Source organism: Glycine soja, chromosome 8, assembly GCF_004193775.1.
Source record: "Glycine soja cultivar W05 chromosome 8, ASM419377v2, whole genome shotgun sequence".
Taxonomy (NCBI): domain Eukaryota; kingdom Viridiplantae; phylum Streptophyta; class Magnoliopsida; order Fabales; family Fabaceae; genus Glycine; species Glycine soja.
The window spans coordinates 38,056,190-38,080,260 of NC_041009.1; the positions used below are offsets into that span (position 1 = coordinate 38,056,190).

Here is a 24,071-nt window from a genome sequence, read left to right on the forward strand (position 1 = left end):
AATTTGTTAAGTTTATTTTGATATCTATAAGTTGATTTCCAACGATCAGATCTTTGTTGTTGCATAAGGGGGTCTATGCCTATATATATTTCATTCCTCCTCTCTAGGAAAGACACGCACAAGCAAACCATCAATTTAATTTCTTTCTCCCAAAAATTTTCTCTTCCTTTTCTTATAAAAACTTATTTTTGAGAGCAAGAACATTGGTTTTCAGAAGGTTCGAGATCCTTTCGCTGCACATGATCGGAACCAATGGATTGTGGTATCTTGGGAGAGAAGTACAATTAGATTTTCCTACCAATGCAGTGGGGGCATTCTCTCTCTAAGGATAACGTTTGCACGCTTCAACTCAGGCTAATTATTTCTTCCCCTAATTTATTTTTTTCTTTGTGCTTATTGTATGATATATGACATTGTTGATTCATGTTCTGCCAATTAAAGTTATTTTGCTACTATTTTGTTATTTAATTCAAGGCTTTGCATTTTATTCTTATTTATTTCTTTTATTTTATTTTATTTTAATTTTCTAATAGTAGTTGGTGGCATGGTTATCAAACTCTCGAGATAACTCGCTAACTCTTACGAGTTTACGAGTTCACTTGTACTCTGCGAGTTGACTCTTGAGTAAACTTTTTTTTAGTAGACTCTGGGTAAATTCTATAAACTCCAAGTAAATTCGATAGACTCTCGAGTTTATCACCGAGTCAATGAGTTAGCAAGTTAAAAAGATTAGATCAAAATGTAAGTCATTTTTGATTATTTTCTGTCTATTTAACATTCAACATACCTTCATTTAGCATATTATTCTTAAATACAAAATTCTCATCTTTAATAATATCAAACTCTTATTCTCTAATAACATCAAACCCTCGATGAAAATGATCTACTACTACTATAACCTCTACAAGTTATTGTCTAGTAGTGATGTATTATTACTAAACTTGATTATTTAAATATTCTGAACTTTATAATTTATTGTTTTGCTTTATTATATTGTTGAAATATTTAATTAGTATGTTATTTATAGATATTTTGTTATTATTTTTATATGAAGTACACTCTTACGAGTCTACGAGTTGAGTCCACGAGTCAAGTCTATGAAACTCTCACGAGTTTACATAAACTCTCGAGTTTGATAACCTTGGTTGGTGGATATCATTTAGTCTGCTATAAGAAATAAAAACTAAAAAGATATAGAGTTGTAATTGGGAAGCTAGACATTTATTGAGTTGAATCTTGATCAGTAGTGCTCAGTGGAGAAAGGGATAGCCCTCAAGAAGTGTAGCTATAGCTAGCTGATTTGTTTGCCTAAAAAAGAAAACAAGCTGCTAGAACTACTCTAATCTTTGACGAAGAATATAACACAACATCACAGAACAAAACCAAGTCTTTGACGAAGAAACCTTCAATTTCTCTCCAAATCAGATTAAGTATCATAATTTCCACATAAAACCACTTTAACTAAGAACAATTACTTATTATTCATTATTCATGCCTTAATAAATCAACAACCCACATATTTCCCCCAAAATATCACTAAGATTTACATAATTTTATGATTTTTTCCCCATTCAGGGAATTGGTCCTCTAATTGAAAATTAATTCTCAAAAAAAAAAGAGACAGAATAATACCACACTATCAAAACTCTTACATGAAGTTATGCAGATACATACTAATAGAGAAGAGAAAAATCTTACATAGGTTTGTGCTTGTTCTCGGGGAGAATCACATCATTAAACTTGATATCGTATCTGTCACACGAATTCAGAAACATAAAATGTTAGATCTGATCCGTCTCATCTCTTTCTTTTTCTTCAGATTCACCAACAAAGATAAATGTGAACAAAGTTGGTGGATCTAAATCAAAGCCTGAGACAGAAACACACTGACCTAAAAATCCTTGCGTGAACTATTTCAAAAACAATAAATGTGAAACTGAAAGTGAAATGAGAAGAAGCTCTGGAATACAGAGTGTAAGAAAATGCTTCCAGCTACATCTAAAACAAGAACAACCAGAGAAAGATGAAGACAATAGTGCAGAGAGGAGATGAAAACAAAGAGTGTTCAGATTCCAACAAAGATGAAGACAATAGTCCAGAGAGTGTAACCTGAGAAGACGAAGACGAGAGTGGGTTTTTGTTTTTGTCTACAAAGAGTGCTTTTGATTTTTAATTGTGAGGGGTTGTACAAAGTGTTTTTGATTTTTAATTGTGAGGGGCATGGTTGTTAAACTCGCGCTTTAACTCATGAAATCGTACGATTTTACGATTTCACCAAGGATCGACCAGTTGAATCAGAAGTAGAATCGAAATCAAAGTAGACTCGTCCGATTTAGCGCAGACTTGGGCAAGTTTAGGTAGACTCGCGAGTCTGTTACGAGTCTGTGGGTTTACGAAAATTAGAAACATCGTCATTTTGAAGCTGAGCTACTCCCTTACTCACGAATCCGTGTTGTGCTGAAGCTGAGCTACTCACCTCACCTTGTTCCGTTGTTCGAGTTCTGCTTTGAAAGCCCTCACTCACATCATCATCACTGGCCCTCAGTCGCGGTCCTCGTTGTCGCTGGTCCTCTATCCTCCGTCATCGTTGCTGTCTCGCTGGTCTTCACTTGCGCTCCAAGCTTTGCTTCACGTCACGACGCTAAGGTAATTTCTCCTCTCCTTTCATGACCTAACTCGTGTCGTGGTGTTTCCTTCCCCTGCAACTACAAGGCTTCTCATGAGCTCTTAGATGCCTCTGATTGATTGTGCATCTTCCACTGTAAGGTCTTGGGTTTTCAGTTTTTTTAATGTTGACCTAACAGTGAGCATTTTAGTAATGAGCAGTTCCTATTTCATCTGCTAGCCTTTACTTTTTTTATTCCTTATTAAGTATATAGCATAAAAGCATGTATTGATTGTGCATCTTCCCAAAGGATGTTTCGAATGAATGGCTCAATGTGCTTCAGTCAATGCAAATTCCCTTCAGCTCAATGTACATTTTTATCTCCCTGTTCTTTCATTTTGTTGGTTGTTAATTATAAGATAAGATCTCTCTGAAGCAAATCCCCTCATGATTCAAAGTTATTTTTTTTAATATTACTAGATTATTTGACAACAGTAAGGGGACAGAAGTAAAGTTTTCCAATGTTTCAGCTCTGTCTGTGCAGCTAGAAATCTCTATTTCCCTGGTTAAGAACGGTTCTGTCACTCTGTCTAGTTTAGCAGCCAAAGTCAATTTGATTATCAAATCTAGATTTATTTAAGATGTATGTTGGCTATTCAACAACAATCTATGCATGTTTGCTGTGTAAAAATAGAAACAGATTTGCAGTCATATATTAAGAGATTGTAACATGATTGATGCTTGACGTCTATATTTGCTTCTATCCCTTTTTTTGTTTTGTTGCTTAGATGAATTCGATTTTAATGATTTTTGTGTGATTATCTTTGTTCATAATCAAATACATATGTGAATTCTCTAATCGTAGGTGTTAGTAAATGGATTTGTATTCCTGCTGCTTTGGAACTTGAAATTATTTCCTTTTGCCATCCTCATAAATTCCAACATCAGCTAAGAAGCATTGATATGGCAGTTAGCCCACCATAATCATCTTGTTTGCACTGGTGTTGTTATAGTTCCAGTACTAGTACAAACGTTACACATAGTGAAACATACATGTTTCACTTTTATTTTTTAATAAAATCAATACAAGCTGGAACACACCACAATGCAGGGCAGTTCAGCTCTTTTACTTTGGCAATTTTGAAGTATGCAGAACATCTCTAGTTTCAGCTCACTTGTATTTTTATTTTACTTTGACAATTTTGAATGACCTTTATACATGGCAGTTCAACTCTTTTACTATACATAAGCCAAAGTATGTAGAACATCTCTGTTTGAATGACCTTTATATAAAAGTTTATTATTTTAGGGTTAAAATATTTACTTATGATTTTATATAAAAGAATATTAATATATTTTTTTTATTTGAGTAAACTCTTACGATTCTACGAGTCGAGTTTACGGAGCCTCCACGATTCTACATAGAATCGCGAGTCTGATAACCTTGGTGAGGGGTTGTACAAAGTGTTTTTGATTTTTAATTCTTCTCCGTTCTTTTCTATTTTTTAAATTTCATATATGGCTTATCTTAATAATCATGTGCCATCTTAGAATTATTGACACGGAGCATTCATATGTGTAAACATTCCTAATGGGCTTAACAAACGGCTAAATTATTTGTCACAAATAAAGCATTTTTGGCGGTTTCTTGTAGCCGCCACAAATAAACAGCCAGAAAAATCATATTTTTTTCTAGTGGTTATACTCTTGTTATATTATATTCTTTTAGTCATTAGAATTTTTTCTGAGTATGAATTTCATGTTTTCATTTGTAGCTTGGCTTAAAACCAAGGGTGGATAAGTGATTCATTTTGGATGGCAGGTCCAGCAATACCTTGTTAAATTAAATCCTGATTTTAATAGTTAGCTATAGTTGGACTGTGCTCAATTTCTTTGCTTAGGAGTGAGGAGATAGAGTATTGGAGTTGTTGACTATCATTATTTTCAATATTATATATTATAGTTTTTCTATAGTCATTGTTCAATATGCATGAGTTTTCTTAATGCTCGACACTTTCACAGTTTCATGAAAGCTTTCTTTCTTTTTGTAATATACAAATTTTAAAAGTAATTGCATTTTGTGTGGAAATTTGAATGAAAATGTGTATAAAATATTCATTCAAAAGTAATAATAATTATTTTTTATTAATTAGGTTATAATTATTAATTATTAATACCCTTACACTTTATCTTAATATTTTATATCTGTTTATAGATAAATTATTATTTCATTATACCTATGTTTATATTTTATGTTTCATTTTTTTATAAGAATGTCTCCTTTAAATTAAAACAAATAATTAATTTAATATTTTAGAAGGAAGATGTGACATATACTTGGATGGCTAGTTATGGGCCTCACTAACATACAATTGAGCTGAGAAATAATGAATAAGTATTTTATCTATAGGAAAGACATAGAAATTAATATTTGAAATCTTGACAACTTCACTAAGATTTGAAATTTCAAACATGTGAGTCTTTACTTCAAAACTTCTTACACTTATTCCTTAAGTTTGATAATATATGTGAGTAAGTTGAAAATGAGTAATATTTATACCTTACAATTTGATATCAATCAATTAAATTAGTTTTTAGATTAATATTATGTAATTATAAGTAATGTGATATTGTAATGAAAATAATATTTTTAACTATTTTAATTTAAAATTAATATATTTTTATAAATTGATTCTTGTTGGTTTCATTATAAAAACAAACATAATATTAAAGAATTTGCAAAAAAATAATATCGATCAGTCTAAAACTGATATAAAAAGTGTCCTTACAACATTGGTTTTGTCAAAACCGATGTTGTAAGGACACTTTCTACATCGATAGGTATTTTTTACATCAATTTTTTTAGAACTGATATTATTTTTGTAATTTTTGTTTTTTTTATATTTCTTATTATACGACATCGGTTTTCATAAAAATCGATATCGTGTAATGTACGCTAACATCAATTTTTTGAAAACTGATGTTAACATTGATATGATGGCCTAATAAAGATTACAACCATACCCATAAAGATTGCGCAAAATGGTATCGGAAAATAAATGGTCAGAAGTCTCATCCATGGCGCCACACATGCTACAAACAGATACAACCACACCACCTCGTTGCCTAAGGCATTCACCAGTTAGCACTTTATGGTGGATCAACCTCCAAAACATGAAGGACCGAGAAGGGGAAATGGAGCCAGACCAAATCACTTTGGCTCAAGGAAGTTATTGTTATAAAAAAAAATGTTATTTACTCGAAAAGAAAATGATCAGTGTGAAATTGTGTTTCTCCTTTTCCATCTAATAGTCAATTATAAGAAATAAATAGGTAGTTGAAAAATTGATAATTATAAAAGATGAAGTAAATATTTTTATCATCACTATTTAATAACAAAAACAAATATAACACATAATTAACATGATTATACATATACATATATATATATACACCGTGCCACTTATATTTCAAAATGACTCAATAAATTTATTAATATAATGCACACCCATTAATTGATATATACAAATATTTAATATAAAGTGCAGTTACAATTAAATCTTCTTGTTCCTCCAAGAATGTATTTTGCAAAAAACAATTATTTATTATGTAATTGTTCAATCATGCAATCAAATTAACTTATAAGATTAACATGGTGATATAAGATTTTATTACTTTTATATGTGGATTATCTATTTAATGAAAAAAACACGTATTTGATTCTCGTGCAAAATCACCTTGGACAAACAAAAATCACGTACTACGAGAGGAATTAGTTTCTAATATCTAATAAGTTGGAGGATATCCAAAAAAAATTACCTAGGACGAAAAAAATCATGCTGTAAAATTTTCTTTCATGGAAGGTCTAAGTTGTTGTTCTCTATTTAGAGATTTAAAATAAATTTGAAATATAAAAAAATAGAACATGCATATGAATTAGTTAGGGTAGAGATGACAATGAGTTGAGATGGGCAACAATCCACCATAAGTTGACATATATATAGGCCTACTAAAAATAAATTAGAGCAAACCCATAGTGAGAATTTTAATTATGGTACATAGCTTTCTACTTGTCCCCTCCCTATTAATAAGAAAATATCTATTTAATGATCTATTTTCAATCTATAGTGAATTTACCCATATAATATAATATATGTATTGTCTAAGGTCCAGAAAATACACGTGGCATCATACGTGACACTCCGAAACACGTGTCAACCCTTCTTGTCAGTCCTAGCACAGGAGCACGAACGCCCCACCCTTAGCAATCGTTATCTCTAACCTCTTAATATTTGAATCTCCTTATCGCTTGGCAAGTATTTAATTATCTATAAACCACACATTAATTATCTATAAGGTACAATTATTTACTAGCCTTTATCTTTAAGCTATGTATTATCTCTAACATTATCTATAAGCTACCGACTCTTAATTATAAGTCGAGAATTATTTACAAAGGTTACAACTGCCCCTACATACAAGGACCCGCATCTACACTCCACTCCTATAAATATTAGATTCCATCGAACTCTCTACATATCCTTCACTCACTTCAGCACACAAGCAACACGCATTTATTTAAGCATATACTTATTTTATTTCCTAACTCGTATTCTTACTTAAGCATCAAAATCCTTTATTTTGCATGTCCCCCTCCTATCCTCTCAACAAAGGTCATTCTCAAAACCAACGTGTGAAGTCCTGGAACTCACTCTAGCCACGTTCACCCTGACATGCCATTGCTTTGAATTTTGGTAAGAACAATATACAATACACATCATTTATTCAAGTGAGATTAACCTCATGTTTCTTATGCAAAGTCTTGGAATTGACTTTTGTGAATAAAAAACATGATAGAGAGGGAATCCACTAAGGTGACTAACTTGAGTATCAGACAAACATTAATTATGAACAAAGTATAAATGATTAAAATAAGTCTAAATTTATTATAAATTTTCATAATTGATCATTCAATATCTGTGTCTTAGAATTAGAAGATTTTATTTAGTGCAATGTAATGCTATTGTTTTCTATTTTCATGTTGTGTATCGATTGGAATGTTTGTTAATCATTGCTCATTTTGTATGTTGTTATGTAAATGGATGTCATTTTTTGTTTGAAAGTATGAAAAAAAAATATTTTTAGTCCTTATACTTTCACTTTTTTTTTAGTTCTTGAAATTTCATATCATTCAATTTAGTCTTTATACTTTATTAAAAACTTATTTTTAGTCCCTCTGCACATATTCTTCACATACGACGTTACTTTTGTATGTTAGAATTGACTATGAGGACTTTTTATTTTTTTAAAATTAAATACAATGACATGGATTTTTTTTATAAAAAGAAGTTATTCAAATGACTCCACTAAACACATTGAATCCTAATTTTTAACTACTTTATTTTTATCTTCGTTTTCATATTTATTCTTCAACAATTTGTGTTGCCAATCTATTAATCTGAACGGTTCATCATTGATATTTGTATGTAGGAATTGTGATTTGAAATCCATAGCATGTTCTTCATAACTAGGACAAAAGGAAAGTACACGCGGGGAAAATTTGTTATTGAAAGTGAAAATCAACAATAACTCATTCCCCAAGAATTAACACCATCTATGAAGAATATGTGAAAAGTGACTAAAACATGTTTTTAATAAAGTACATAGACTAAATTAAACGATATGGAGTTCAGGGACTAAAAATAAGAAAGAGAGAAAGTATAAGAACTAAAAATATATTTATCCCTAAAAATATGATACATGTATGTGACAAAACAAAATGAAAATGTTATTTTTTGTTTTGTTATGTTGGCAAGAAAAATGTGTTTCTGTAATATTATGTGATGAAGTTTGGCAATGAAACGAAAATACATTTTCATTGAATTAAAGTATACAATAAAATCATGTTTGTTTTGCATTACATGAGGTGCCAAAAATCTAACTACTAAAATATGTTTTTGTTGTAAAGTTTTTCCGTACCTCCTATCTTGCGATGAAAATATAATTTTATTGTACACTTTAATTTATATAATGAAAAAATAGTTCCGTTAATAGGGTATCTTAACAATACAATTTTGTTTATTTGCACATGGGAGTGGAAACAACAAAAACATAGAGAGAATAGCAATCCTAGCTAGAGCTTTGGGTTTAGTTTAGGCCTTACAAAAGTGAAAAGAAAAAATAAACATAAGAAGGAACCAAAACCAAAAAGAAGGATAGAAGCAAATGAGACTGGTGTATAAATTTAGTAAAGATTCCAATCATCCTGAGCTGGTCTTTGCCGTGCTCATCTCCTCCTCGTCCTAAGAATAACCACCACTCAAAGATATCCCAATTTTGAATCCACATTCTCTCTTATCCCCTCTGATCCAATTCACCACCCTTCTCGGTTCACACCCTCACCGAATGGAAAAGAAGGTAAGGAATTTTCAGCGTTGAAAATCCTCACCCCCCCCTTTCCACATTTTTGGTGTGGGCATGATCTGTAGCACTAATTTGAATCTTTGGAATAAACCCTTCCAGGGGGGAAAACCAAACCAAAACCACCATGCATAGTAACATGCCCCTTAAGGCACCCTAACCTAATTAATATTCCTTCACCATGATGTCCTGTGTTTCAATAACAGATAACACACGTTAATCATATCACATCACCACAAAATTTTACATATGAAAAATAAGTACATGGCTTGTTCTTAAAGAAAAGGAAACCATGCAAGCGGTACCACGTTAATGTTTGGTTGTTTTTCTTTTTTTTTCATTGTTTTGTTATTATTATAGATGGAGAGATTAGAGAGGAGGAGCAAGAAGGAGGAAGTGAAAGAAAAGAAAAAGAGCCGAAAGTTTGAGTTAACGTTGATGTTGGGTGGCCAGAACCAAAAGAAAGAGGTGGTTGACGACGACGACGTATCGGTATCGCCGAGGGATGTGTTTGGGGTTCCTATTTTAGGGATGGATTCAGATAGCACGGGGAGCAGCAACTACGGCGGGCCGGGGTCGCCAGGCCTTGGCCAGAAGCATAGCCAGCAGTGGAGGGCGATGATCGATGTTTTGAGGTTCAAGTCCGTTAGGAGATTCTCAACGATCCCGTTGCTTGCAGCGAGCTACGAGATCTCGAGGAAGAGCCTAAGGAACAAGCTGGCGCGTATTCTACCCGCGAATGAAGAAGACGATGATTTGAATCTTGGAATTGACATTGATGACATTTCCACCAAGCCTTCTTGGAGGAACTTCAGTTATGCTGACCTTGCCGCTGCCACAGACGATTTCAGCCCTGGTACGAATCAAGACGAAACTCAACACACTCCTGTTCTTGTTATCAATATTTTTTTCTGATGATCATAACATTAGTAGGAAATAGTCCCAATGTTTAATAAAAAGTAAAAATATAAATAGAAGAAAATAGAACAAATGATTATCTTCTTGAGACAATCGTTGTCACTTATAAAAATAAAAAAATTGATTATCAACAATTCATAATTAATTGTTTTTTATTATTATTCATTTCTTTGTTGTTTTGTAGAAAAATAAATGAGTGTGAAATCCATACTTTTTTATATTTCTCTTCTCTTATTTTTACAGTACTAAACACACACTATTTGATTAGCACCATGAACATGTGGTTACTAACCACCTAATATATAATTTCTAATAATTGTTGTTGAGTGATCTAGTTAGTGATGAATTTGATATGTTTTTCATCTTGGTATAAATAGTGGTTCAACCTTAGACCAAATAATAATATACCAATAATCAAAAACATTAATTTTATATAAAAACATATACACTTCATAGAAATAACCGGTAAACAAGTTGTGACCTATTACGATTTTTTTCTTAATTTTACACACTCAACTTAAAAGGGTTGGAAGAGTGTTATAAGACTATGTTGTGTTCAGAAACGAACTATTTAAGAGAATAATAGTATAAAATTTTCTTAAATCAATACCGGATTTGTCCATAGGGTTAATAAAATTTTACACACAAACCTTAAGAATGAGAAAAAACTGCAACTTTTATTACCTAATCCAAGCTGCTGTTATATCTCATCCTCTAACAAAACTGCAACAACAATGATGAATGAACATCTATTCAAGATTATTCCAAGGATGAGTAACGAAATGTATCTCATAGTTTAATTTGTTAGCCTTTTTTTCTGATTCTATTTCTGTTTCTGTAGTGAACTTGCTTGGAAAAGGTGGTCATGCTGAAGTCTACAAAGGATGCTTAGCAGATGGTCAAGTCGTAGCCGTAAAGAGGCTAATGAGGAATGAAAAAGAAATTGAGGGCAAAGCTGGTGATTTCTTGACAGAGCTTGGAATCATCGCTCACATTAACCATCCCAATGCAACACGCTTGATTGGGTTTGGGATCGACAATGGTCTCTACTTTGTTCTACAATTGGCCCCACATGGCAGCCTTTCCTCTTTGCTCTTTGGTACATTGCTGAATCTACCTCACTTAACAATTCAACTCTTACTATATTTTGTAGCATAGTCTCTACCACACTTTTTCATACACACTTTATAATTAGTTAAAATTTATTGAAAACTATAAAATCAAGAGAAAGAAAGAAAATCATTAAATATAATGTGAGATCTAAAAAATGTGTTAGAAATAGTGTGTTTCTAACATTTTTATTTTTCTTTGTTGCATAGGCAGAGTTATATATGTTACCACTAAACTAAGAATAATGTTGAGGGTTGGTGTCTTACATGACTAATGGAAGTGACATTCTATATTTTAGGTTCTGAATGTTTAGAGTGGAAGATAAGGTTTAAAGTAGCTGTTGGGGTGGCAAAAGGGTTGCAGTATCTCCACCACGATTGCCCAAGAAGAATCATTCACAGAGACATCAAAGCCTCAAATATTTTACTCAACCAAAATAATGAAGCTGAGGTACTTTGTATGAGCCTACAATATAAAATTGTGAACTTGATCTTTGTTTTTGTGGGGAAAGGCAAACAATTATTTCTGTTATAAACTGCAGATTTCAGATTTTGGATTGGCAAAGTGGCTCCCAGATAAGTGGGCCCACCATGTTGTCTTCCCAATTGAAGGCACATTTGGGTAGGCATTGCAGCATCTTTGTTGTTCTTTTTTTTTTTACATTTTTTCTTCTCGTTGCAATTCCATTTTCTGAAAAGCTAGTTGATTTATGGCTGCAGGTATTTGGCTCCAGAATACTTTATGCATGGAATTGTGGATGAGAAAACTGATGTTTTTGCATTTGGGGTTTTGTTACTGGAACTCATAACAGGTCGTCGTGCAGTTGATTCAAATAGTAGGGAAAGTCTTGTGATCTGGGTAAGTTTTCATAAGCCCTACTCAAATCCTATGTTTCCTACTTTCCGTGCCCTATCTCTAATCTTGTGCACTTAGTAAAATAGTTCCAACTATAAAAAAAGAATATTGCTAATACAAGAATTTTTTTTCCCTAGTTTATTAGGAAAACAGGATTGTAAAAATGTAGAATTTATGGCATAATATGTTGTTGAAAAGAATGTGAGCATAACATACTATTTGACATACATTTTATAAAATACTCCTTACTGTTAGCTAAAATTTATTAACAACTACAATGTTAGAAGTAAAATTTTATTAAATAAGAAGTGAGACATATAAAAATTATTTTTTAATAATTCAGTCTAATAAAAAAATTTGTTTAAAGGAGTATGTTGCTAGCATTATTCTTCATGCAAATCAAGATGTTCATACTTCATACCTTATAAAATTATAGGTTGCATACTAATTATTTGAGAAAGAGAGAGACTAACCATGTTGTGCTTTGGTCAGGCCAAACCCCTGCTGGAAGCAAAGTTGATCGAACAAATGGTAGACCCCAGATTAGAACTGAAATATGATCTGGCAGAAATGAAGTGTGCCATGGTAACGGCTTCCATGTGTATCCATCACATGTCCTCTAAGCGACCATACATGAATCAGGTAAACAAATGAGCATCCTTCCTCATTCAGCTTAGTCTCTGTTGCCATATTGTGTCTGTCACTATTGTCAGAAAATAACTTATGTTATTTTTAGGTTTAAATATATTTTTAGTTTCTAAAAAATATCTAAATTTTATGATTGTTTCTTGAATTTTTTTTTATGGTTACTTCCTACAATTTTAAAAATTTTGTTTTTATTCCGTATCGTCTGTCTGGTTTCATCAAATGGTTGTTGATTTGTTTTTTAAAGGCACAAATCAGCTGCCCATGTGTATGCTAATGTAAAATACATAAGATTTTTCAGCTTTTTAATGGATTGTATTTGTAACCGAGGTAAAAAATGTTATTATTCTATATTTGTTTTAATATAACCAATGTGAAATTTCTTTCCATCAATTGACGAGGGTGTAGAATAATAATGTTTTCTATATTAATTATAAATATAACCGATTTAAAAAGTTGTAAAACCTTCTTTTTTCACATGTGGAATGTGACATGTCTTTTTAACATACATGGCACAACCATATTTGATGAACCTGGCGATAAGAAGCAAAGACAAATTTTTTAAAATTTTAGAGATCAAATACGAAGGAAAAATGGTTTCAGGAAACAATAACAAAATTTTAATATTTTTCCGGATCAAAAATATATTTAAATTTTATTTTTAAAATAAATTACATTAACTACTGAGATTTTTTGAAATTGTGCATATTCTTCTTGTTTTTTAACATTTATAATGACCTACCTCCCTTATAGAAAAATACGGTATAATATTTTTCAAATAATTAAGAATAATTAGTGTGAAAATAAGGATGACAGTGTATATTTAGCAAACAATAAAGGAGGATTATTATAATAATAGAAAAAACAGATAGAGTTTGTGTGATTTCATGGAACTTCAGGAGTAGTTAGTTTAATTTACTCTTGTTTTTATAACTGGGGTACTTAATGACTTGCCTTTGTGATTTCACGAAACTTCAGGTTGTGCAGTTACTGAAAGGGGAAGAGGTGCCTATTGAACTCACACAAAATTCATCAGCTCCAAGATCACACTTGATAGATGCATGTGACTTGGAAGATTATACTTGCTCTAATTATTTGACTGACCTCAATCGCCACAAGCAATTACTCATGGAGTGATGCAATGTGGGAGCTATGTGCTGAAAGTTGCATTTTGGGGTCGCATGTTATGTCTCTGTATCTATTGAAACTTATGGAAAAATAATACTTGTAGCGGTGTGTTTTAGTGTGTGCACGACGCATGTTGGTATGATTTTAAGGCATGGCAAAATATCATAGGGTTGTAAATTGGCATGCTTTTGTACTGTGCATCATTAGTCAAGAAGCAATCATAGTTTGTATTGACTAACATTAAGGACTAAAGGCCTCTGAACAACTAACTATATTTAAAGAAAACAATCTGATGTAAAAATCTTGAAACAGAGAGCATCTGTACTTTTTTTTTTTTTTAATTCTGTAGTGACTATAGTGCCATCAAACAATTTCTTACCAAAATCAGCCTGACTCTCAAATTCTTCTCCTTTTCATTTCTCCGATACTACTTTTGTCAGATTCAATTCTTCATTCTTTTTTAATTACTTTGGTCCCTAAACTTTTTGAGTTTCCACTTAGAACAAAAACTTGATCAATCTTAGTCTCTAAAAATATGGACGGACGAAAATATTAGGAACTAAGACGGGCTAATCTTTTATTTAGAGACCAAAAGTGAAAACTCAAAAAAAAATTAGATCCAAAAATATAATTAGTCCTTTTTTCTTCCATCACTTCTCCAATTTTGTTTGTCAATGTAATTTGATTAAAATCCAAAGCATAACCAATGCATTTACAGAGGGATCTCAAATTAATTCCAATAGAATATATTTTAGTACAACTAAGCACCTTAAGATAAATATTAGAATACAAGGTAGCTTGTTCTAAAATACACAAAATAAACGTAATTTTAATCTCAAACAGAACATTTAAAAGGCCCTAGATCTAACTGCATAATCATCAACCGTCATCATCAAATTTGAATTGCTCGCCCGCAATGTCATGAGGTATGAGGTATAATTATGAAAACTTCTACCATTATGTAAAAAAATGTATGAAATATATAAAGAAAAAATAAGAGTAAAGCTTCGTTATGAATATTTTAATGTAATATTTTAAAGTTTATTTGTTATGAATTATTAATGTAGTTTTTTTATGTTATCAAACGATAAAAAATTATGGTCAGTATGACTTTTAAGTTTATAAATTTATCATATACAATTTAATAAAAGTATAAAAATACTCTATATTATAGTTCTTGATTTATTTTCTCAATATTTTAAGTACTTCAGTATTGAATTTCAGCGTGAGGGTAAATTTCGGACAAGGATTAGTTTATGAAGTCATCTATAAAAGCTTCATAGATCAATGATTTATAGACATCGGTGAACTTATAGTTTATCGAGCTCATTTATTCTAATTATAAGGGGGGGAAATCTATGGGATGTTGTATATATTATGAGTGTGTTTTTTTTTTTTTTTACAGTATAACTTTAACTTTCATTAGACTACCTTGTTTCATACTTGTAAAGTTTGGATGGAAAATATTTCTAGTCACAAAAGTGATTGTCTGAAATTCTGGACATTAAAATTAAATTATATGTATAAAATAATAAAACATAATATAACTAGAAAAATTTTGGTTCGTTAGATGATGATGGCAAGACCTTGCAATTGCTTTTCTGAAGTCATAAATCCTTTAAAATTGTCCGTTAGATAAAATCAAATCACGTTGGCTTAGAAGCAGGGTAACTTTTATGGTTCTCTTGGTTGTTAGGATAGGAGGAGATATGATAGGATAGTTATCAAAAATATTATTATAACCCGTTGTTTATTGTAATAATAAAATATAATAGTGTTATCTTATCACTAATTCTATTTAATATATATATATATATATATATATATATATATATATATATATATATATATATATATATATTCTTAACACATAGATTTATATAAAATTACTAATTAAAATATTTAAATTTCAATAATTATTAATCAAATACTTTTCAAAGAAAATATTTGACTAATTTAAAAAAGTTGTATAATATTTATAATTATAAAAAAGTAATGCAATAATAAAATATAATTTTGAATAATTTAGTTAAAATTATTTTTTTAATATTTTCACAATTTATAAAAAAAAACTAAAAGTTACTTTTTAGAAAATTATAGGTTATAGGTAACATATATTATATATAATACTCTTATAATAAAAAAATATTAGATTTATATATAATAATATATTAATTTATGTAACATAAATACGTATATATAATAACAAAATAAATATATTAAATATAATATGCAATAATATATTAATTTATACAATATATATTTTTAATCAACATATTATCTTTTATATAATAATAATAATTTCAACATATAAATTTAAATTAAATTATTAATTAAAATATTGAAAAATTAAATAATTACTTTCAAAGAAATATATTTGACTAATTTTAAAAACTTATATAATTTTTATAATTATAAGAAAAGTAATTTCATAAATAAAATATAATTTTGAATAATATATTTAAAAATATTTTTTATAATTTCATAATTTAAAAAAGAAATTAGAAGTTAATTTTTAGTAAATTATAAATAACTTTAATGAAACAATAATTTTTAAATTTGTACATATCCTATCATTATTTTTTTATGCACACCAAACATTAAATAAAATTAAAATTTATCATGTTTTTATTCTATTTGCATATCTTATCATATCATATATCATAATCTCAATTGGACAAGATCATACCAAGTCACTTTGGCTCATAAGCTCTTGTGGCTAGTGGGATTGTGTATTGTCTTGGAAGAAACTAGAAAGCATCTAGCATCAATAAACCCCTAAGTATCAAGATCTTTTGTACAACGCGCATCCTAGAATCTCCCATTAGCTAATCAACCAAGTAATCTAATTTTCTCGATGAGATCACCCACAATGATAACGTACTCGATCAAGGTGCCTCTCTGCCCTTGTAATACAATAGCGCCACAAATCTCGCCTTAGACAATTCCATTTAGAAACCCCGCTGAGTCATTAATAGTATGGTAAGATTGAACATTTTAGTAGGAGAATTTATTTTTTAAAAGAATTTAAAATGATTTATCATAAAATACCTTGTTTGGATAGAATATTTGAAAGAAAATTTAATTTTTGGTATTTTTATGAATCATTTTTATTGACTAAAACAATAAGATTTCAAATTCTCTCAAGAAATTTAAAATTTTAAATTCTTTTTTTAGAGATGTTTACTTTAACTCACGTTCTTACTCGCAACTCTTTCTCGCTCAACACTCGCAAGTATAGGTGACCAAAGTTTTTACGACCGACATCGACATAAGTTGTTTTTCCTTAACGTTGGCTAAGGTTTTTTTGGTTAAAATTTTTTTGTATGATATCCACCAAAGCTATTTTTTGTCGATATCAACTAAGATTTTTTTAGATGATGTTGATTAGGGTTGTTTTTTCACTGACGTTAGTCATGTGAATTTTTTCTTGACGTCGGCCAATAATTTTTTTGGTCGTTGCATCCAAGTTTTTTTAGTTGATGTCACTACTAGAAAATAGGCTTTTTACATCGGTTATCGACTCCTTTCTACATCGGTTATCGCACATTGTTGTAACCCGATGTCGTTGAAACACAACGACAGTTGAGTGACCGATGTTGAATTCTGATATTCTACATCGGTTATTAGAACAACCGATGTAGAAATCTGCCCATTTTAAAATTTTCTACATCGGTTATCATGGGTGACCGATGTAGAAGGAGAGTGTTCTACATCAGTTGTGAAGGGAGGACCAATGTAGAAGGGGAGTGTTTTACATCGGCTGTGATGTTAGAATCGATGTAGAATAGTGATTGTTTCTACATCGGTTATATTTGAACCGATGTATAATGGGACATTTTTTTTATTTTTTGAAATTTATGAACCCAGGTCAATTTTCAACTATCAAATTAGTAGTTACTGAATACAATACAAATATGTAATACAATACAAGAAGCTATGTTGCTTATATTAACTAACTCTTTCAGCATCCACAATTTTATTAGTACTTTTTGTTGACTTTATAGTATACATACAACTTCCATGGTTTTCTTCACTCTCTTTCCTTCATTTATCTCACTCATATGTAACGTTGCTTCTCCATTTTCAGTTATTCACCATAATTTTTTAGACTAAACTCGATTTTACTTGGTATCCAAATACATATAGGCAACAAGTACAACATAACGACCTTCACAATGATAATAGTTATAATACACTAAGATGCACTGGAAAGAAGAAAGCTATATTCAGTCATCAAATCATGTACTTACACAAATGTGGCATTGCTGGATTTGATTGGGTGTATGTAGAATAGATAAAGTTATAAAATAAAGGAAGGGGGGAATATTACCATTGGTCCACCGCAGAGTTCCAATTTATATCGCTACCAACACATTATATTACTTTGACTTCAAATAATATAATGATTAATCAAAGTTATGGTAATAATATATAGGCTCTAGAAGGTAAGTTAAAGACCCCTAATTAACTACAAAAACTTGCCGAATACCACACATAAATTCACATTATAAAAAATGGCCCAGTTTTTTAAGTTACACTTAAACTTTCATAAATTAATAATTCCCTTAAAATTATATTTTTGGCCTTAACTTCGATCAACTTACAAAATTAATCATTTCAGTAAATTAAGAAGATAACATTTTTTATGCACTTCAGTTTTTTTGAAAAAACTTCTTTAATTAACTTCTCTATGAATTAATTTTAATTTATAAATACTTATTTAAAATTTTTGCACTGGTTCTTAGTTTTCTGCTCTAAGAAAAGTATATTAAACTTCAAAAAGGCCTTGGGCTTTTCTATATATGCTTTCTCTACACTGTTCTCTCTTCAAAGCTTTTCTATATATGCTTTCTATATATTTTTTGTTTTTGTGAATTTTCCCCCTGTTATTTTAATTATGCATTAGTTTATTTGGTAACTTAACAAATAATATTTGATAAAAAAATACTATGTGCATGATAGTATAAAAATACTATGTGCATGATAGTATGATAATCGAATTGATCATTTTGATCTGGTTATAAAAACTATATGTGCTTCTACCTCATTTCTATCTTTTTTCTCTTTTTTTATTACTTCTTCCATGTCTTTTTTCAGCTAAATACACCCCCATTTTTAGAGAGCACGATTTATTATCACTTATAAAATTAAATATCCACTGGAGTTGATTTTTTTTCATGGTTTTGAGTAAAATGGTAGACCTCCACCCAAAATGGGATGGAGGGAAGAAGATAGAAAGAAATTAAAAAATATAAATAAAGAAAATAATAAATGGACTAAATAATAATATATCCTTATAATTAGTTACCCTTTTGGATTTTTGTAATATTCACGAGCCAATCTGTAAGTGGGTGGTTCATTTTTTCCCATCATAGATACTTTTTCCATCAGCTAGGCATTTTTTTCAAACTTTAATGTTATCCCAAATATTTCACAAACTTCAGTTATCGTTCATTTGTGTTTTTCTTGAACTTTTATTAATTTTCCTGGCCATTTATCTATTTGAATATGAGAATTAGCATAAATTAATTCTAAGATTAAGAAATCAAATTTTTTAAATAATCACTTAAATCAACTTGATAAATACCACATAGTTATGCAGAGTCTCCATCAAAACCTTTTTCAACCAATCCAAAAACATACGTTTAACTTGAGAACGCACACATCTTCAACAATTAGTCCCACTGAATTCAATAAAAAAATCTGTCAAACCACACAGGTTAAAATGCAAACAAAAACTAGTTTTCTCATTTGATTAATCAGAAATCAGACAAAGATTAGGGGCTTACAACTACAACTAGTCATTGAAGGATTAAGGATGTATATGATGTAGTAGGTGAAAATGAATGGAGACAAAGACAATATGTGTATAACAGTAGTCATTTTTTCAGAGTTCCGTCTTGTTATGCAATATATGTGTATTCTCAACCAAGACAAGAACAAACACAAGTGCTGAAAATCAACTAACCTCTTAACCATAGGTTAGGAGAGGGATCTCAAAAGCCACTGAAGCTGCATCAAACTCTGATGGTGCGTGGATCACTGAACCATTCACCTGTGAACCATAGATAAGGTGAGCAGAGAACACACTCCCAATATGAAACTCACTTTCTAAACCATAGTTAAGGAGATTGCTGAAAATCAATTTTCTCCTATTTTTATCTTCAACTAAGTGTGAATTGCGCCATGCAGTCTTCTCCTATTGGAGTTTAATTCAATCTACATATTTTTTTTAGTACAAACCTTGAGATAAATTTCAATTCTAATAACAGAACATGACAAACAACATGTTAAGAACTATATTTAAATTTTGTCCAATCAAAAAACCCTTTTCTTGCTTAATGATGGAGCTATATATTGTTCTACATATTTCAAGTTTCATATTCCATTGTAGTATTACATTGTTTATTGAGAGAAGAAATATATAGCACTATATATATTGTTAACTAATTATGAGCTAAATTTTAAAAAGTGTAGAATATATAACTTGTATTCACCCCTGTGTGGTTCAATCTTCATCACCCTATGCTCTGCAGAAAGTAGTTCTTCAACAAAATGTGAGAGTAGTTCTTCAACAACTGCACAAAGTAAATTATTGCTTGTTATGCAGCTTGCAGATACAATGGTAGCAATATTACGATAAGAACAAGGCCAGAATGACAAATAATACTTGAATCAGTTAATAATGTGAAGAACGTTACCTTTTTCAGAGTCCAATGCATCATCAATATCACCAACCAACACAGATGCAGATCCCACATAAGCATGGCTGATGGCTCCTGCATGTATCATCAATATCACCGGAGGTGCATTTTCGTGGAGTGAGAAAGAGGCCATGGGGGAGATATGCCTCAGAGATCCCAGCAAGAAGAGCCGCGTCTGGCTCGGAACCTTCGACACTGCGGAGGCAACAACGCGTGCCTACGACGCCGCAGCACGAGAGTTTCGTGGCCCTAAGACCAAGACAAACTTCCCTCTCCCTTTGGAAAATGTTAAGAACTTGAGCCCTAGCTAGAGCAGCATCGTCGAGTCCTCTAGCCGCGACTGCGACGTCTCCGCCGATCCCTCGCCTCTAGACCTCAACCTTGCCCTCGCCGTAGTCGCATCCGCTCGATTCCCCTTCCAGCACTTTACCGGCGCGGTGCTGCGGCAAACCCTTTTTTGTACTACGACGTTGTCCTATGCGCCGGCATGGGCGGTCCACGTGGCTTTGCATTTGGCTACAATCATCATCCCGTTGCGGCGACTGAGTTCCACGCGACGACGAGCGACTCAGACTCTTCCTCTTCCTATGTTATCGATTTGATGAAGGTGAAGGGAAAGTTTCCAGAATCTTCCATCCAAATTCGCATAAATGAAGACGCTTTGTATAATATATTTTATTAATAAAGAGGGAAAACTGAACTAAAAAATAATTAAAAAATTTATAACTTCAAATTAAATGCGGTTTTCGAAAAGACCGCAGTAGTTTGATGACTAACAAAGACGGTTTTTATAAAACCGCCTTTGTAACCTTCACATTGAAGGTGGTTCTATAAAACCGTTGTCGTTAGCTTAAAAAAAATATTTTATTTTTAAAAATTCCATCTACATCGGTTTTTTATAGCCGATGTAGATAAAACGACGTAAAAAGACATTTTTGTAGTAGTGTGTTGATCAATGATTTTTTTTTTGCCAACGTTGGCTAGATTTTTTCTACTGACATCGGTCATGGCTAACTTTTGAGTAGACACCTGCTAGGGTTTTTCAGCCGACGTCAACTAGGTTTTTCCAGCCAACATCAACCAAAGTTATTTTTTAGCCAATATCAGCTAGGGTTATTTTTCAGCCAATGTTAACTAGGGTGTTTTGGCTTATGTCAACTAGATTTTCTTACCCGACATTGGTTAGGATTTCTTTTTGCCGAAATCAACTATGGTTTTCTAGCTGACATCAGCCAGAGCTATTTCTTAATCACATTAGCTAGGTTTTTTTGGCTGATGTTGGCTAGGATTTTTTCTGCTAACACCAGCTAGGTATTTTTGACCGACATCGGGTATGACTATTTTTAGTCGACATCGACTAGGTTCTTACAGTCGACATTCACTAGAGTTTTTTCGGTCGACATCAGTCAAACCTATTTTTTAGCCAACATCAGCCAAGGCTAGTTTATAGTCGATGTTGGGTAGGATTTTTTATCCGACATTGGTCAGGGCTATTTTTTAGCCAACTTTGACTAGGAATTTTTTGGTCAACGTTTACCAATGATGTTTTTCGGCCGACATCGGGTAGGTTCTATTAGTTGGCATCGACCAAGCTATTTTTTAGCTGATATTGGGTAGATTTTTTTGTCAACGCTTGCTAGGATCTTTTAGGTCGACGTTGGCTAAAAATAGTATTGATCAATGTCGTTCGACAGACCTTAGTCAATGTCGGTCAAACAAGCCCTAACCAATGTTGGTAATAAAAACATAGCCAACATCGACTAAAAAATAGACTCAACCAACGTTAGACGAAAAATAGTTCTTGCATACTTTGACAAAAATACTCTATTTGATGTTGACCGAAAAATAGTCTTGATTGATGTCGATTTAAAAACATCACTCGTTGTGATCAAACTAAACAATCCTAGTTAAAATTATCAATATTTTGTATTTTTAAATTATTAAAAGTTGAAAATATTTTTTAATTAATATTTCAAAATTAGATTGTGTTTGTTTTCTATAAAGTTTAGTATTAAAATTTCATCTATTTAAAATATAATTAAAATTTTACATATGAAAAAAATTAAATTATTCTATTCAAACAAAGAATTTAAAATTGAAGAAATTTAAATTAATTTATCCAAACAAAACATTTAAAAAATAAAAACAATTCAAATCAAAACAATTCAAATTAACATGTCCTAAAATTTTAAAATTCTCAATCCAAACATAATATAATAGTCATTGCAAGGCAAGGATCTTGTAAGAACATTAAACGTTGCTAATCAATCTACATTCATGACAAAGACCTCACTCCCTTTGTTAAATATGCTAATCATAAATTATCATATTATTAAAAATTGAAAATATTTTTTATAGCAACTACTTTAAATTCCTATATAAATTGGGTTTTTTACTGGCAGGAATGTAGCCCTTTCTATCACTTTCATTATAATGCAGATTATATATAATATTCTCTAGATTACAAATTAAATGAAACTGTCTTAAGTGATTAGAAAGTTGTACGAACTATATTTTGTCAAAGTTAGGGATATAATAATATTTTTAATTCATTATCCTCCTGTTTATTTTCCCTAACACCCGACTCCGTTATTACAAGGTCAGACACAAATTTGGGGTAACTATGGCGACAGAGGCTATGCTGCAGTTGGGAATCTTAATCCTAACTCTCTCCTTGTTCTTCATCATGCACAACATCCACACCCAAACAACTCAAGCCCGAACTCGAACCCGCAATAAGACCAGTCAATCCGAACCGAACCGCCACCTGGCCCAAGCATCGCGCCACCTGGCCCGGGCCAGATCCACCTCGCACCGAGCCCAGCACGCCAAGAACGCGCTGGCGGAAGCAGACAAGGCCCTCGCCGTCTGGCCCAGGGACCCGCGGGCCCACATCCTCCGGGCCCAGGCCCTCCACCTCACAGGCCAACGCGCCGCCGCAATCAAGGCCCTCGACGCGGCGCTCTCCTCGGCGGCGGCCAGGTCGCTCTCCGCCGCGGAGCGCGTCCGCGCGCTCGTGGAGAGGGCGGAGCTGAAGGTCGCCATGAACCGGCGGCGGCGAGTCGACTCGGCCGTGAAGGACTTGGTGGAGGCGGTGGGGCTGAGTGGAGGGAGTGACTTGGAGGATGCGCTGTGTTTGCTTGGAAAGTGTTACGAATGGAAAGGGATGAAAGAGGAAGCTAAGGATGCGTTCCAGAAGGTTCTTGAGGTTCAGCCCGATTCGGAGGAGGCTCGTAGTGGGTTGGAACGATTAGGAATTCTTTGAGATAAATCATCAATATATATCTATTTTGATTTAATTATGTTTTCAGTTTTGTAATTTAATGTTTTTTTTTAATTTAATTTTATTTTTATTTTAATCTTTACATATTATATTTCTTTTACTTTTAGTTTTTTAAAATTTTTAGATAATATTTTAGGTTTTTTTATTGTTATAAACAATGTTCTCATAATCAGGATAACATTGGTTTTAATACACTAATTCAATTGTCAATGGTTCTGATCGAATTGATTTTAATAAAATATTTTTTTAATATTTTAATATAATATCTTATTGAATAAAAAATAATATGTATAAATTGATAATAATAAAAATTAAATTTTATGTGTCATAAGTTATAATATTTATAAAAAAACAAAATGATGTTATTTTAAAAGTAAAAAAAAAACAATAGTTTTAAACG

At 31.6% G+C, this 24,071-nt stretch overlaps 2 protein-coding genes and 1 pseudogene across 2 annotated transcripts; all 3 read left to right on the forward strand.

The window, feature by feature from the left end:
- The first annotated feature begins 8,920 nt into the window (after positions 1 to 8,920).
- LOC114424498 (receptor-like cytosolic serine/threonine-protein kinase RBK1) lies at positions 8,921 to 14,041 on the forward strand. Its single transcript, XM_028391359.1, has 7 exons — positions 8,921 to 9,881; positions 10,785 to 11,042; positions 11,352 to 11,503; positions 11,595 to 11,674; positions 11,773 to 11,911; positions 12,401 to 12,550; positions 13,532 to 14,041. Exons 1-7 carry the CDS (start codon positions 9,386 to 9,388, stop codon positions 13,688 to 13,690), a joined length of 1,434 nt encoding a protein of 477 aa, XP_028247160.1. The 5' UTR covers positions 8,921 to 9,385; the 3' UTR covers positions 13,691 to 14,041.
- A 6,247-nt stretch (positions 14,042 to 20,288) lies between these two features.
- Positions 20,289 to 21,070, forward strand: LOC114424151 (annotated as a pseudogene).
- Positions 21,071 to 22,843: 1,773 nt separating this feature from the next.
- On the forward strand, positions 22,844 to 23,760 carry LOC114424276. The gene has a single exon (XM_028391113.1). The coding sequence runs from the start codon at positions 23,012 to 23,014 to the stop codon at positions 23,651 to 23,653; it is 642 nt and encodes a 213-aa protein (XP_028246914.1). The 5' UTR covers positions 22,844 to 23,011; the 3' UTR covers positions 23,654 to 23,760.
- Positions 23,761 to 24,071: the final 311 nt, after the last annotated feature.

Bases quoted from the DNA above. Each gene is read 5' to 3' on its own strand.
- LOC114424498 (XM_028391359.1), top strand. From the start codon at position 9,386: ATGGAGAGATTAGAGAGGAGGAGCAAGAAGGAGGAAGTGAAAGAAAAG. The intron at 11,675-11,772 runs GTAGGCATTGCA...TTATGGCTGCAG, and splicing joins CCAATTGAAGGCACATTTGG to GTATTTGGCTCCAGAATACT. The intron at 11,912-12,400 runs GTAAGTTTTCAT...TGCTTTGGTCAG, and splicing joins GGGAAAGTCTTGTGATCTGG to GCCAAACCCCTGCTGGAAGC.
- LOC114424276 (XM_028391113.1), top strand. From the start codon at position 23,012: ATGGCGACAGAGGCTATGCTGCAGTTGGGAATCTTAATCCTAACTCTC.